Source organism: Notothenia coriiceps, unplaced genomic scaffold, assembly GCF_000735185.1.
Source record: "Notothenia coriiceps isolate Sejong01 unplaced genomic scaffold, NC01 NC01_scaffold00023276, whole genome shotgun sequence".
Taxonomy (NCBI): Eukaryota; Metazoa; Chordata; class Actinopteri; order Perciformes; family Nototheniidae; genus Notothenia; species Notothenia coriiceps.
This window is the reverse complement of record NW_011355977.1, coordinates 4,344-19,399: the sequence shown is the minus strand read 5'-3', so window position 1 is coordinate 19,399 and position 15,056 is coordinate 4,344. Positions and strand designations below refer to the sequence as shown.

At 42.3% G+C, this 15,056-nt stretch overlaps 1 protein-coding gene across 1 annotated transcript in view; it reads left to right on the top strand.

Annotated features, from left to right (window-relative positions):
* LOC104954416 (protein TANC1-like) overlaps positions 1–13,606 on the top strand; it is a gene marked incomplete at its 3' end in the record, with an annotated part of 40,370 nt that extends 26,764 nt beyond the window's left edge. The window contains exons 3-4 of the mRNA XM_010781520.1: positions 4,902–5,108; positions 13,517–13,606. Coding sequence (XP_010779822.1) covers positions 4,902–5,108; positions 13,517–13,606 — 297 coding nt within the window. The remainder of the gene's footprint in view (positions 1–4,901; positions 5,109–13,516) is intronic.
* Positions 13,607–15,056: the final 1,450 nt, after the last annotated feature.

Sequence of the window (15,056 nt, the reverse complement as noted above, 5' to 3'; positions counted from 1 at the left end):
TGGTAAAGAGTAAATACCTTTTTTCGCCGGCATTTCAGGAAAAAAGTCTCCAATCACGACGAGACAGGACATCTAGCTCTTGGCCCTCCTTTCCGGGTAGCATCGGAGCAATGAGTCACGCGGATCCAGAAAGCGACCAGGATGCCCTATGGAGAGTCTCTGGTGAGCGGGTGTCTGCTGCCTTGAAATAGGCCGTGATGCTTCCCCCTGTGGGCGATGGATTTGTCACGAGTCCGGAGGAACGGCAGGATGAGGCTGACCTCAGGTATGGTCCTCCACCATCAGAGTATTTTTATCGAAGCCAGGGGGAAAATTAGCCGCCTTTGGGAATCTAAGGCCTACCGGAAGGGGGCTGGGAGGGCCAGAAAGCCAGGGATGAGCAGGGCTACACTCGTGAGCGGAAGGTAGGGGCCGAACCGGACATTAGCACCCGGCGGCGACCATGGCAGGAAAGTCGCATGAGTTGATGAAGTGGAGGCTCTGGCCTGAATGCATTTTCCAAAGACCTCAAGAAGGCGAGCGTCGATTTGTTGCATGGATTTGCCCAGGGATTGCAGGGTGTTGGCCAAGTTGTTATCGGTTGGCCCGGGCTGGTTTAAGGTGCTTCCGGGCTGGTCAGCGATGGGGCGAGCCTGGGAGGAAGTTGTCTTTTTGGACAGATGAGCTCCTGGATGGGGCGACTTCCTTGTCCTCTTACCCCCGCGGCCGCACCCGCGACCCGGTCTGTCGGGGGGGCTGGCTGGAGCTGCTGGCGTGAGCTGGGGAACAACGCCTGCTGCTTGATCTGAGAGTTCGCGAAGCTGGGAGAGAGTAAGACCTGGGGTTGGGGAAATGCCCTGCTGCTCCAGTTGTAGAGTGAGGAGATCTGCCTCTGCTGTATGTGAGCTGCTGCGGGAACCCACGCGGGTGCTCGAGCGCCAGTAGCTTGGGGAATAGGAAGCTGCCTCAGGCGGAACGTCGGGGTCGGGATCGACATCCTCCTGGAAGAGTTCGTCCTCGGAATAGTCGGAATTGGACATCTTTGAGGTTAGATTTATCGTACACGAAGAAGGTTTGTTTGCACTACCATTTGCGCCGATTCACCTGGAATGAGAGCTGTCAGAGGGGAGAGCGGATTTAAAAGGTTTAGCGGAGCGCTATGATAGGCTTGTGAGAATAGAGCGAAGTGATTGGTTAAGCTGGGGAGTGAAGCCCCCGATCACTTATTGAGAGGAGAGAGAGTAGTAACATGGAATTTAGTGAATGAATGAGTAAGAAGGTCTTCCTGGTTGAACTTACGCTGAGCTTTATTTCTCTAAGAACAGGTAGCACACTGGGTGGCTGTTCCTAGCTAAGTATGCATCGGTGCTAGGGAAGCAAATGTATCATCAAACTCATTTGATGAATTCACTCATTCACAGGCAAGTGTCATTAGTTTGTAACACTCCCCAGCAGCTGGGGTCATGGTTGTTTACATGATGCTTATTTTAAAGATGATTAGATAAGATAAGATTGTCACAGTTTGTTGGCTAAACAGAAGACGTCCATTACAGTGAGCATAACAAGTTAAAATCAACACTACAGGAAAGGACAATATTTCAGCCAGACTCAAACACACTGCAGTTTAAAGAACCCAATAGGATCCATGTCACTCCTGGAAGATAACAGTTTCTAGAAGCTGCATCTGCCTAAACTATCAAGGCTTGGCTTGAAGGAAAAACCTCAAAATGTATAAATAATTGTCTCTTAATCACATTTTCTAAATAGATATTTACAACAGCTCTCCACATGTTGAGTCAATTATGCTGCACTTAGGAGTCAACAAAACATCCACATTTCATGCTGACTCTGATTTGAAAGCATACTTTTGTTGCTTCCCAAGTAAAAACACCATCTAAGAATTAAAAACAGAAGAGAACTTTTAAACTGCTGTGCAAAACAATCCAGTTGTCGAGAAATAGCATAGCTTGCAATTTAAGCCAGCAGATTTCTCTTAAGGTGGCCCTGTGTCCTACACTTGCAATGGTTCCAATGGTTGACTTTCTCTTCTGGAAAACGTACGTCTAGAACTAGATATTCCCGACCTTCTTCTGTCTCACCTATTAAGATAGGAAATAGCTCCCCACAGTCTCTACACATGACTTCACTCAAGGCTTGCAAATTACTTAACCTGGCTACTAGTTTGCTGAGTGGAGTCCAAGCCCTAGATGGTAAAAACAGGTTCTGCTTTACTGAGAACCAAACCTGAATGGAAAAAACATTTTAGCCATGGAGCCAGCAAATGGCAAAGTCGTCTATTCTGCGGCATCAAAGTTGCTCACTCATCATCGCCACAAATGAAACTGTATGAATTATCAACCTCAAGATAACATGTAATACCTAACTAATAATACAGAACATACGTCAGCAGAGCCAGTTAAATCAAAACTGCAGATGTGGTGAACCACAGTAATGACAATTAGCTTTGGTTCTGTTTTCAGGACCGTGCTGCTTGGGAAGCAGCCTGTCTGCAGTCAGAGGTTTGTAGAAATCACTAAAGACTCGCTACTATTAGCATCCTGTTTCTCTCTTCCGGGGAATGAGTGTTGTCGGGCTGCAGTCTAATCAGAAACAGAGAACCAATTTCTCCACGCCTCCATCACACCACAGGGGACACAAAGCTGTTCTGTGTTTTAAAGGGCTCCTAAACAAAGAAGAATGCCAGAGACAGGAAGCAGAAAGGTTGCAATGACACCTCTGCTTGCCTTCAGTCGTGGAAAAACCTGTGAAGGGCCAAAGGTCACTTAATCAAGGCCGGTTCACCCAAAGGCATCCACATTGACACTTTTAATGGTCCTTAGGGAGGTGTGTGCGTCCGACTGCAGGTCAGATAAAGGGATATGTGGGATGTGTNGCGGAGCGCTATGATAGGCTTGTGAGAATAGAGCGAAGTGATTGGTTAAGCTGGGGAGTGAAGCCCCCGATCACTTATTGAGAGGAGAGAGAGTAGTAACATGGGTTACTACTCTCTCTCCTCTCAATAAGTGATCGGGGGCTTCACTCCCCAGCTTAACCAATCACTTCGCTCTATTCTCACAAGCCTATCATAGCGCTCCGCTAAACCTTTTAAATCCGCTCTCCCCTCTGACAGCTCTCATTCCAGGTGAATCGGCGCAACCCTCCTCCACCCTTCTTCACCTCCCATCCCTCTGAACCCAGGGTCAAGCTAAGCCACTCCTCTTCAGACCGACCCCAGCCATCCGTTCACCACCACCAGTGTCTAGACCCCGGGGGATTTCATCGGATCGGTTCTCCCTTTCCGAATGATATTCCTGCACAACGGGGCCAATTGCCAAAACTCCTTTACATTCATGTGTATTCTGGCAATAAATATGTACTCTTACATCAAATCGTCTCTCCTGATTGAAATACATGTTATCTTATCTCGGTGGTCAATGACACAGCCTTATTTATTTACTCCACTAACTGGATGTCCCTATCATGTGCCCCCATGGCATGAGAAATGCTCACTGGCCCATGACCCTGGGTTTAAATAAACATTATGTGGCCCTGTGTGTTCAAGGATCCAGGTCTTCTCTGCTTTTTCCCACCTATACTGGTCATGCTTGTGTGCGGCCTTAGCAACCTATCAATATACTTATCTCTGACATTTGTTCACTGTACTAATAGTCGGAGTATAAACTTGTTTCTGAATATTTGATAGCAATCCTGCAAGATGTAGATGGATGCTGGAATGGAGGTAGGGCTGAACAAATATATAACCTTGTGGAGAGGCAGTGACAGATGCAGGAGTGTTTGCAATCAGGTCAGCTGCTCTAACACCAAAACAGTGGGCAGTGTATTGACGGCTTAAATATGCCCCCTGATCGCATGATGTGCATTGTTTTGCACCAGGAGGACGAGAAGAGAAAGAAGAACTGTAAAATCTGTTATTGTAATAATTTCACGCGTAGGCCTGTAGCTCAAGGGCACCTCAGTTGTGCCAAGGAAGTGAACTGTTTACGCTGCTTACCCTAGTTTTGGCGATTATGACATTTTTGGTTGAAAATGCTCATCCCTAGTAGATGCCTGTTCAATGTTTTAACATAACCAAACATAACAGGAAATCCCAGTAAGAGACCACTCTACTGCTTGCTGAAAGCCATCCTTATCCCTGCTGATAAGCTGATTGTTCTGCAAGCCTATGTGTGGCACCTGCCTTTGTAACATGGTTGCATAAAAGTCAACTAATACCTTGAATCTATATGGATGTAGAAAGTTATTGGGAACTCTTTTGATAAATCGACCAAAAGTTCACCTGAAGATGCTATGATATGTCTGTTTATCTACATTATTACTCAAAAACTTGCATCCTAACTGCTTTCTGCAATAGATACATGGTGGCAAGCTTTCCTCTCATGTTTTATATACATACTATATCATCATAAAACACAATTCTCACTTTAAATGTCCTTGTATTTAACATAAATCATCTTGTTAGGTCAGAATACTACACTTTATTATGGGTTATTGTTGGGTTGTAAGTGAATAGAAAATAAGTCGTCTAGCGGGCTGAAATTGTTTCCTCAGACATATGTTTGTTAAGTTCTTAAAACATTGCAAAGTCCTTCTGAGGATTAGTGTGCGGTACATTCATGTAACACGCATTAGTACTTTGTTCAATAGTTCTGAGTTTTAATAACATTGTACCATAATAGCATCATTTGGTCTAATCAGGTTTCAAAAGTTCAGGCTTTATTTCCTTTAGCCCCCAAAACTCTGCTCTACACAAACAACCAGAAAGCACAAAAGTTAAAAAAGATAAGCTGACATAAGTGTGTGGTTTTGAATTGGAAAATGTAACATGTAAGCACTCTGCCTGACCTTATATCATTACAAGAGTGATACAAACCTATTTGTAACAAAGTGGTTCTCCTCAACAGGTGATGTTCACAGCCACAGTGCCCAAAGAAGATTCCCACTGGAGACCAACCCTCTACTCCAGGGGCCGGGCGGCGGGCACCCTAACGTCCCTGACGATGTTTTCAGATTAAGCCTCGCCAAGGGAGTGTCCATGTCCCTTCCATCCTCCCCTCTCCTGCCACGACAGTCCTACATGATGCCCTTACGCCCGAGCAAGAGATCACCAGGTACTGTTTGTAAATATATATATTTTGTTTTTACATGATTGTCCGTCCAGCCATTTTATTTCTGGGCTCAAGCGTCTTTTCTTCTTCTTATATTGTTCACAATAAAGAGATAGCATGTGCAGCAGCTTAAAGAACAGTCTTTTCTATTACACTATCTTCTGTGGGATTTATCACCATGGTTACCAAAAGTAGAGACGCTGGTTCTGGCCATGTCTATACATCCCCCAAATAGATAATAATGATAAGAAAAGCGGTGATAGTCATCATACAATATACAACGGTGGTGAGAGTAGTGATATGTTGTCAAGATATCAAATGAAACTCTCCCCACACTTTATAGACACACACCTTTATGTTGTTGTTATATTGCTGTTGTGTAAATGACTCTAAAAACCAAATACTTCTGTTCTGTACCAAACAAACCTATGTGCTGCAATTTGAGTTACTCTGAATCTTTATTCACTATATCAGTCTCACGGTGGGGGCTTCATTTGTCTCTATGGGCGTCCTGTAAAAATTCCTTTCCTGTCTACCTCCAGGTGCTTTTGTAGGATTGTTGAACATCTGACAATGCTCAAGGAATGATGTTCCCTCTCAACCTTAAAACACTGCTGCATCACCTAGGGGATAAAGTAATAATGATAGCCACAGACTGCTTACAGAGGGCTGCTGTCACTTCATCCTTGTATTTGATCACCCTGCTCAGATGTAGAGGTCTCTACATCCACACGGAGTGTTTACTCTACTCTTGCTGGTAATGGGCGTGTGTTTACACTGGATCTTATTGTCAGTCCTCCCCGGCTCCTTCTATCCACCATGTTGAGAATGTTCCTGTCAGCAGCTGTGGGGTGCTTCAAAGCAGGGGACACCTTTTTGTAGCTGAACTTGTCTCAACCTGAGTCTTTGTATTCCTGAGACTTGGCAAAGAGGAGAGAAATCCTTTAAGTGGTCAAGGTGGCCCCACTCACATGTGGCACTCATCTGTGGGCTATCTAGCCTTTGTTTAGAGTGGTTACAGCTTTGGTCTGTTTAGTGTAAAGATGAAGTGGTGGAAAGGGGGTAGTATAGTTTAATCCTTGTGCAAACTTGTGTTCAAGTTCACCTCTCTTACGCAATTCTCCTTTCTCTGTTCAACTCCATTTTTAAGATTTAGGTTTAGGTCAGTTTAGATTTCTAATATAAAATACAACATCATCATTTTAACTACTACAGGTTGGGATGATTTTTTCGGTGGTGTTCTTATCCAAATCGTTTTTTTTGGAGAAAGCAAACTGTGAAGAAAGAAAGCTTGAAGTCCTGATAATGTGAAGCAGTAATTAAAATGTAGTTGCTCAATTACAGTAGGTTCAATTCCTAGTTTAGAAAAATAAATAAAACTAAGGCAAATACAGCTTATAATAGCCAAGTCGATTTTCATGCCCTTATCCCCAACTCAAGTTAAACAAATCTTAAACGTACCGTAGGGGTTTCAACCCATCAAAGAGAGTGTCGATGAAATATACATTTACAGACATGAAGGAAAGAGCAAGAGATGAAGAGATGAGGCTCGGTTTGTCAAGGTGAAAAGGCCCCCCGAGGACACGGGAAGGGGAACACTCATTAATGGCATATTCCCCCTTGGGGTGCTCTGAGGCATGGAAAAAATGGACTGACTAGATAGGATGTCATGGAGGACGACCAGGGAGAGAGGGTTGGGGGATGGTTTGTAGGCTTTGCTCCACTGTCCTCACAGGTAACTGTAAAAACCCGCCGGGGGAGACTTCACACCTCCAGTTAATAAACACATACTGCAGGAAATGTCTCAGCTCTGCGACGAAAACAACATGGGTCAAAATGTGGCATTTTCTCATCATGCTGAGCCACAGAAACAACAAAGCATAGCCAGTGTAAGACACACCTCTGTTTAAATGAGTGAGACAATATATTCCAGTTTTTTATTTTTATATTATTTTTTTATTCATCTATTCAATTGTCATACATGAACATCATATATTTGACATACAACAGACAAAGTCCAGGGGCAGACATACAACATAAAAATACATTACATTCAGTAAATAAACAAAAAAAGGAAATAAAAATACATTTTGCTACTTTGGATTAGTTTTTATTGCCTTCTTATTCCTAATGTTTTTAATAGTGCTAATATATTGTTTAAATTCTTGATAGAAATGTACAAAATGTGGTTTGGAGTCAGCCCATTTCTTTTTATGGATATGAAATGTCTCTAAAAATACAATTAACTGCACAAAAAAGACAAAATCTGCATCCATGCTATCATCCCTGAAGTACATAAGAATGTATTTTATATTGCAGTTATATACAGGAAAGTTAGGTACAGTTACAACATCATGCATACATTTGACTGAAGTTTACAAAAAGGCGTCTCTTCGTTAGTGTTTTTTCTTAATTCATACTACACTGGTTTATTCCTACATACAGATTGTCCATCAAGTCATCCATTTACTCATCGATTTTATTCTCCTTCCCATCCAGCCGCCCCTGATGTCTTTGAGGGGGAAGTGGTTTCACAGATTCTGAAAAGCATTTTCTTGCTCGACTGGCTTCATTTCCTGACACAATAATCTATCGCAGTTAGGAAGACTCAAAGTTAGCGGTTATTCTTTTCCTGCAAACTTCACAGGGGACAACAGAGAAACATTGAGTTAATTAGGAGTGTGACGGATGCCTGAGCCACAAAGTCCTGGTGGCGTTGAGTGCCACAGCTTTGATCAGCTAAGCTCAGAGCTTAACCATGAAACACTGCACCCTGACATGTGTTGAGCAGCACCTAGGCTTTATAGTCTTAATAGTTTACAGGCCCCCTGAAGGCCCCGGGACGGATGTTTACTGCAAGAATGTTGCCAGAATGAACCCATCTTTCTCCAGCCCAGGGCAGTTCAAAGATCAGGAATTGAAAAACTTGAACCTTACTCTTTAGTGCGTAGAATAATGTTGATGACACAGTAAATTCGTTTTTTTATAAGGTTAGAAACTCCCTGAGCTACCTCTGACAGTCTCCTGGGTATCTACACAGTGACCTCCTCTGGTTGTAATACGTTACTGTTCCTTTGGAAGATTAAAAGCATCTGTTGCTTTCAAGGTTGCACTGTTTGATTGAGTTGCATGTGTGTGAAAAATGACACTTCTGAAAAGCTCACATGTCCACAACTATACACCCACAAAATATGTAAAACCCTATTGCATCCTGTGAAATATGAGGTGGTGAAACACAGAGGTGATTCTGCCAAAGTATGTATAATAGATGTATGACCTTTTTGTAGTCATGAGACAAAACTGTTGGCCACATGCTCTGCCTCCCTGCCAGCCTGCAAGAGGATCATAAAACAGCAATTCATATTGATTTATGGCTGTCATGGGCGGTGTATCATTTTAATTGCTTTATCCGGAATCAGGCCATGGGGGGGATTGTCTCTGGTCGGCTGTTGTGTATATTAAAATTAGTTAAGTGGATTTTTCTTTGATGGCAGCTTTCGCATTCGGTGGTTCCGAGGCTGATTAAATTATCTATCAGTGAGGCAGGTCTGCAATTCACCACCGGAGAGCACAGTTCACTGTGACATCTCCCTATCAAATGAAATGCTTTTTTTCATGCAGTCTGGTGACCCTGATGGTGCTAGTTAATCAGGATACAAAATGCTGCTTAGTTTTGGGAGATAATATGCCTACCTGAAAAAGCTATCTGCAGCTGAAACCACCCTACAGCTTTTAACTTGTGTGCGCAATAGGATCAGGTCACTACATTCAGTGACAGTGGTCTGATGCCAGGATGCTTATCTCCTCCTTTGTTTTTTTATGGCAGCGTTAGCTACACTGTTCACCTAGAGCGAGCTGAATGCTAAACATGAGTGGTTGTTAGCTTTTTAAGTCACTGTAAAGTCTTGACAATGTATCTTTTGCTTGTGGCCCTAAAGTACTTAAGCCATTTTGGGAAAAGTCTGTTTTTTGAGGATATTTTTGTTTCTTTCACAGCTAAACCACATAAAACGACACAAAGTCATTTGGTGGAACACTTGAGAATTTTAACAGTGACTTGTGTTTTTACTGAGTGTTCGTAATGACAGCAAGGACAAGTTCAAGAATTGTCTTATTTTTCATTTGTTTCTTATTTATAAATGTTGGGCCACTTGAGGCTTTATTATAGACAGATTTGAAAAGGGCAGATCAGAGAGTGTCTTCTTAAACTGAAACCACCACGTCCAACAGTGACTTGTGTCATTGGAAACAAAATGACAATATCCCTTATAACTGTAACTCATTTTCTACAAAATAAACAGCTATCCTTTTAACTTTTTGAAAATATATACTTAACTTTACATTTTTTCCAAGTTTTATTTATTTAAAATAAGTCTTATTATCATGCCACGCGAATTAACGGGACAAATTCAATGTTCATCCAAAAGCATCCTTTCCTACTTTGCCAGATGAGTGCAATTTATTGTGCAGTTCTGTCAAGAGGATAGAACATCTCTTCTTGTAGCCGCTTTGAGGTGAGCTCTCCTGAAGTCAACTCCGGGGTATTGAGAGTTAGCAGACAGCCCTGAGGGAATATTGATGCCGTTCTGAAGGCCGAGCGGTAACATACCTTGTGATGCTGCAGGACTCCTTTGAAAGGCTTCTCTGATGAGCACCTAGTGAAAAGTTCTTCTTCTTCTTCAGTCAGTGTAGGATGCTGCTTATATGATAAATGAGTGTGTCATTCCTGATTGTAAATGGTCAGAGAGAGTACAAATGATAGCTTACTTAACCTTGCTTCAGATGTTGTTGCTTGTACCTTTTGAAAATGTATGACCATGTGCACAGTGGAGTCTTAATACATAATTCATACCAGCTTTTGAAACAGCATGTGTGAGATTAGTCATGACTATTAAACATGTAGTGTTTAAAAAAGATTACCACTCTCTCTTTGTGGTGCAGTGCAGGCATTGCATTACCCAGAAGAGGATAATGGCATTATGTCAGGCCATGAAAAGGGAATGAATCATAACAATTAGCATTTGTATTTTAATCTAACAAAGCACCAGGCCTTATAAAGGACGACATTATTAGCGTTTTAGCAATAATTGAAACATTGGTACAGCTTTTAAAAAGAAAGTATATTTAATTCTCTCCATAATTCGTTCAACACGTACCGCTGGTAACTGATTTTGAATTGCAGTCCCCCCGAATACCAGTCTAATGTATTCATGTACTTTTGAGTCGAAGAATGACATTTTGGAACATAAAGAAGGGTTGTTGTGAGATGGCTTTCATTTCCTTTGCAGCACAAAGAGTGCACACTGTCTTATTGAAAAGTTGAAATGTGAAGAAGTCAGAGTCCAGCTTTAAGAATGCTGGGAAAACTCCTTGATCACTTCCTATAGCCATGAACAACCCTCTCTTTCACTGGCTTTGACTTGACATTGTGAGTTGCTGGTCATAGGTATTCCACTGTTTGGTATGTGTGTGTGTTCATGTGCTGAGTGATAGCTTGCTGCTCATGGATTCCTGCATCTCACAGTGAATACTGGCGAGTCCTCGGCAGTCACAGCTCGCCTGGCTGCTTTACCCTAGGGAAACTCTTCTTCTGGGTTTTTCCTCTGGCAACCATTTCCTATTTTTGTTTGTTTGCTTTCCCTCTTGTGTATTTAGCATATACAGTATACACATTTACACATATATTTACTGTACCCTGAATGTGACAATGAAACATCTCTGCTGCAAGTAAAACAGTACTCTTGATTAACCTTGTGATCAAGAGTTTTTGGTGGATCCCTCAGACAATACATATTGAGTAAGCATATGTTACAGGAATAGTAAACTCAGAAACACAAATACAGCATTAAACATTGGTGTAAAATTACTCTAGAATTGCACCATATCAGACCCTCTCAATTGGAACCATCTTGTTTTCTATGCTGTTGTATGTAAATGTATCAACTTTCTGGATTTTCATCCATCTCTGATTAAAGACACGCCTCATGTCTGTCTCTCTCATTGTCCTTCAAGGGTCATACATCTGACACTTCCATCGCTGCGACCTTTTCATGCCTGTTATAAACTGCAATTGTTCATCCGTCAGTGCTTCCATCAAGAAGGGCAGAGCGGTAATGGCACCCTGTTAAATCATGACATTAGATTTTGAATGGAAAAGAAACCCCTGTGTACTTTGTCTGTCACAAGCTGATGCTCAGACATCAGAGTCTTTCTGAAGGACCTTTTGCCTCTCCCCTGTATTATCAGCCCTCAGATGTTGTCTAAAATGACCCTTGATAGCCAGCCACATGTTTGTTATTTGTGGATCCTGTGTTCCTCATGGCACTCTGTGTAAACCCCATCCGAATCTAGGCATATGGTTTAAATTACTCAAACTATGCCCCGTTGTTTTTAGATGAAATGCAGAGTATATTTGGCAGTGCACTTCATGGCCAAGACATTCACCTGAACTTAGTGTGTCTCACACACAGCTCTCCCTGTCTCTGTAGTTCCTCTCTAATTGGAGCCGTGTGACTTCTGGGTAATAGGTTGTGCCTGACCATCCGCAGATGAATCGAGGTTTTCAGGAGAGACTTTTTGGCTTTGTCTGTTAAATAACAGGATACGATGGATAGCTTTTGTAGATGCTTACTAGATCAGCCTCCTTCAGCCTTAGACTCCAAATAGTCTCCCCTCAAGTGTAAGAAATCCCATCTTCCAATTATAATGCTTTAAAACGAAACCAATCCTCACCTTTTAAATCCGATTTTTACCACACACTATGACTTCCGCCTCCTGCTCCTCTGACGGAAGAATGCAATTGGCTTTGGGCTTTAACCTTGAGTTATTTTATTGGCTTCATTTTTTGACTTCTGCTAACGAGCAAGAGAGCACCCGGTTTGCAGTTGCAGAGGCTCTTCTCGGGGATCAAAAGCACCGTCCCCCATATGCATTTCAAGTTGAATATCCATAGATGGCACTGTGCGTCAAGCTGACTTTGACTCTCATGCTTGGTTCGTTGCAATGACACTTCCAGATAATTCCCCCCTCACATGGTTGCTGCTGTAGCCCCCTCCTCTTTCCCCCTCACCTCCACTCTTACTATCTGTGGCCAAGATCACAGCTGTGGTTTAAGAATTTGTTCCATCCGACTCAGAGGGGGTTTTCTGAAGGTGGGAGGGACTTGTTATCAAATGTTGTAATAGGAAATGGTTATCTCGGCTCTCCCATCTAATAGTTATGTTATGACTGGAGTTACACATACAGACATCTGATAACTGGAGTCTTGAGGAGAATTGGATTTGGTTACAGTAGGTCAAATTTGGAGTATCATAGAGGACTGGCATTAAGGGAGTAATGCTGTTTCTAAGGTCTAAGTTATACTTTCACTTTTCTTTTTTTTTCTTTTTTTTTTTATAATTTGCCAACGTTTTGTTTGTTTTCATGAGTCTTGACCTGGCGACTTGAAATGTTAACAGCGTCTCGGGAGATGTTTGTTTCATGGCTTAGTATTTAGTCTAGTGTCTTTGCTGGATCTCCTGCATTTACAAACAATTATACTGTAACTCTAAGGAAAAGTTTCTCTATTTAGGTCACTAAAAGGCAGTTTGTAGAATAAGTTCTAGACAACATGGGCTAATCGTTTTGCAGAGACAAAGATTGAAGAAATGTTGCCAAAGAATCTGTGTCCCTAGCGGGGTGTGTATCTCCGTGGTTCATCTTATAGTTCGGCACAGTGAACAAGCCTTCTCCGTGGAGCTGTGGGATTTTCTAATTCAGTCACGGTGAGAGCAGAAGGAACAGAGCAGCGAGCTAACCTCAACTCCTCACTAAAGACAAAAGACAGTGCTCAGAGAACTGTACCACTGTGCCAGATACATCATCTGGCTTATAGCAGGACACATGGACTTTAACCATCTTAATTCATATTTCCAGGTACACTTTCAAGGGACTGCTCCCAGAAGCAGAAGAAAACTCTTTTGTCTTTTTAAACTGATTCCCAAAAGTAAATGTTTGTGTTTAAACACTCATTTTTAAAGTTCAGTAGGAGGCTAATTGTTGTGGTTTCCTGCTGTAGTTTACATTCCCAGAGCTGACTAGCAGTGTTTTACTGGGAGTCTCCAGCCAGGCAGAGAATATTCTGGGTTGTCAGACAGACCAGAGCTGCTATCAGCGCAGGGAGCTGTCTGCTGAGAGCGTGTGTGTCCGAGTGTGTGTGTGGATGAGTTTGTGAGCTGTAGAGTGCAGCCAAGCCTGTCCAACTAAGACACCACCGCCTCTCATCTCTAGTCCCATCTGGAACACGTTAATCCAGTGAGAACTCTCTTTCTCTCCCTCTCTGTTTCTCTCGTTCTCTCCTCTTTTGCATTTCTTTTCCTCTCTCTCCCTTTCCTCGCTCTGATTCTCCCTGTATCTTCCATCCGTGCTACCAGGTCCAATCAGGAAGCCCAAATATGTGGAGAGTCCTCGTGTTCCTTCTGATGCCATCGTTTCAGCGCTGAGGAAGGTGGCCGATAACAATGGTGAGTTTTGCTTTTGTTTCATTTATATAAATATCTGTTTGGAATTTGGAATTGGGAACAGTCAGACTTTATAATGAGAGACAAACATGTTGTCAGTTAGAATTCACAACTTTGCCTTTAAGCTGGGATCAGTCTTCTAACCTGTGTTATGTTTTATAAAGAATAACATTGTTATGTCCATAAGGGTCAGGGATAGGTTAATGTAAATTAAGGGTAGCATCACTTCATGCATGAGTGATCCATGTAAGTACCAGTGCGTTTAAGCAGTGTTCCTTCATGTAGCCTCTTATACAAACACACAATAGTGCCGTGTTTATTTTAAAGTGTGTGTTTAGATTACAGAGGAGTCAGTTTTCCTCTGTGCGGGGACACATTGTCTGACCAGAGCACTGGATTTGTTTCATGGGAATGTATTGAAGACAAAAGCTTAAATTTTTCCGTAATTGCTCATGTGTGCTTCTACGTTTTTAGTGAGGTGTTATTGCTGCCTGTACTCTCCTCCTGTGTTGGGCGTTGGGTAACGTGCCACTGAGTGCTCTGTTTTGGATTCCAGTAGAGCAGGGCGGGCTCAAATTCCTCTCGTTGGTTTAAGTAGAGTTGTAGGATGCGTTATCTTTAGCAGATGGCATCACCGAAATCGTGCATGGCTCACATACACAGACGGTAGTAACCCGGCGCAGGCTAGTCACTGTTGACTGTTACATACCAAGGCAGAGGGTGTGTCTGACATTCAGCTGGCACACAGGAATGCTTCGGCTCAGAGCGGGCTACCGGCAGATAGCGGACCCCAGATAGATGTTATCTTATAACAGCTGTGGCAATGGCACTTTTTAGTAAGCTTATTTTAAGCTGTATATAAAACGAATTGATTAAAGAGACTTTGTTTGGATATTTGAATAGAAAAGTATGGAGAGAGCGGTTATTAAATATACCTACGTTGCACACATCAGCCCCTCTCCCTCTGATCTACATCACTCAGCTCACTTTTCCCTGTTGTTTATAATTCTCTTTTACAGATCTGAGAACCCCCACTGAAGCACATGTACATACACATAAATATCTACATGCTGGTGCTGTCAAAGACAACAGTCTTTCCTTTCACAATGCTGTATCCAGTTCTCTTTACACATCAATAGTTTTCACCTTGTGTAACTCTAACTCAGTGCTGTCTCTAATTTCATTTAAGGCTAGCATTAGTCTTCAGGCGATATAACAGTCCTTATTATCTCATACAGTAAGCATGTGACAGATCCTCTGACCAAGAATGTTTCTCCTACCACAAAATGCAGGGTATCATCAAACTGCTTCAGTCTCAAACAAAGACACTACATATAAACGAGAGAAAAGTTATAAATTGAATTGTGCATAATGTCATTTTCTCTGGTCTCCTTTAAAATGACATTGCAGTCTCTAGGACAGTTTATACCCAGCTTAATATAGAGCTTTTTTA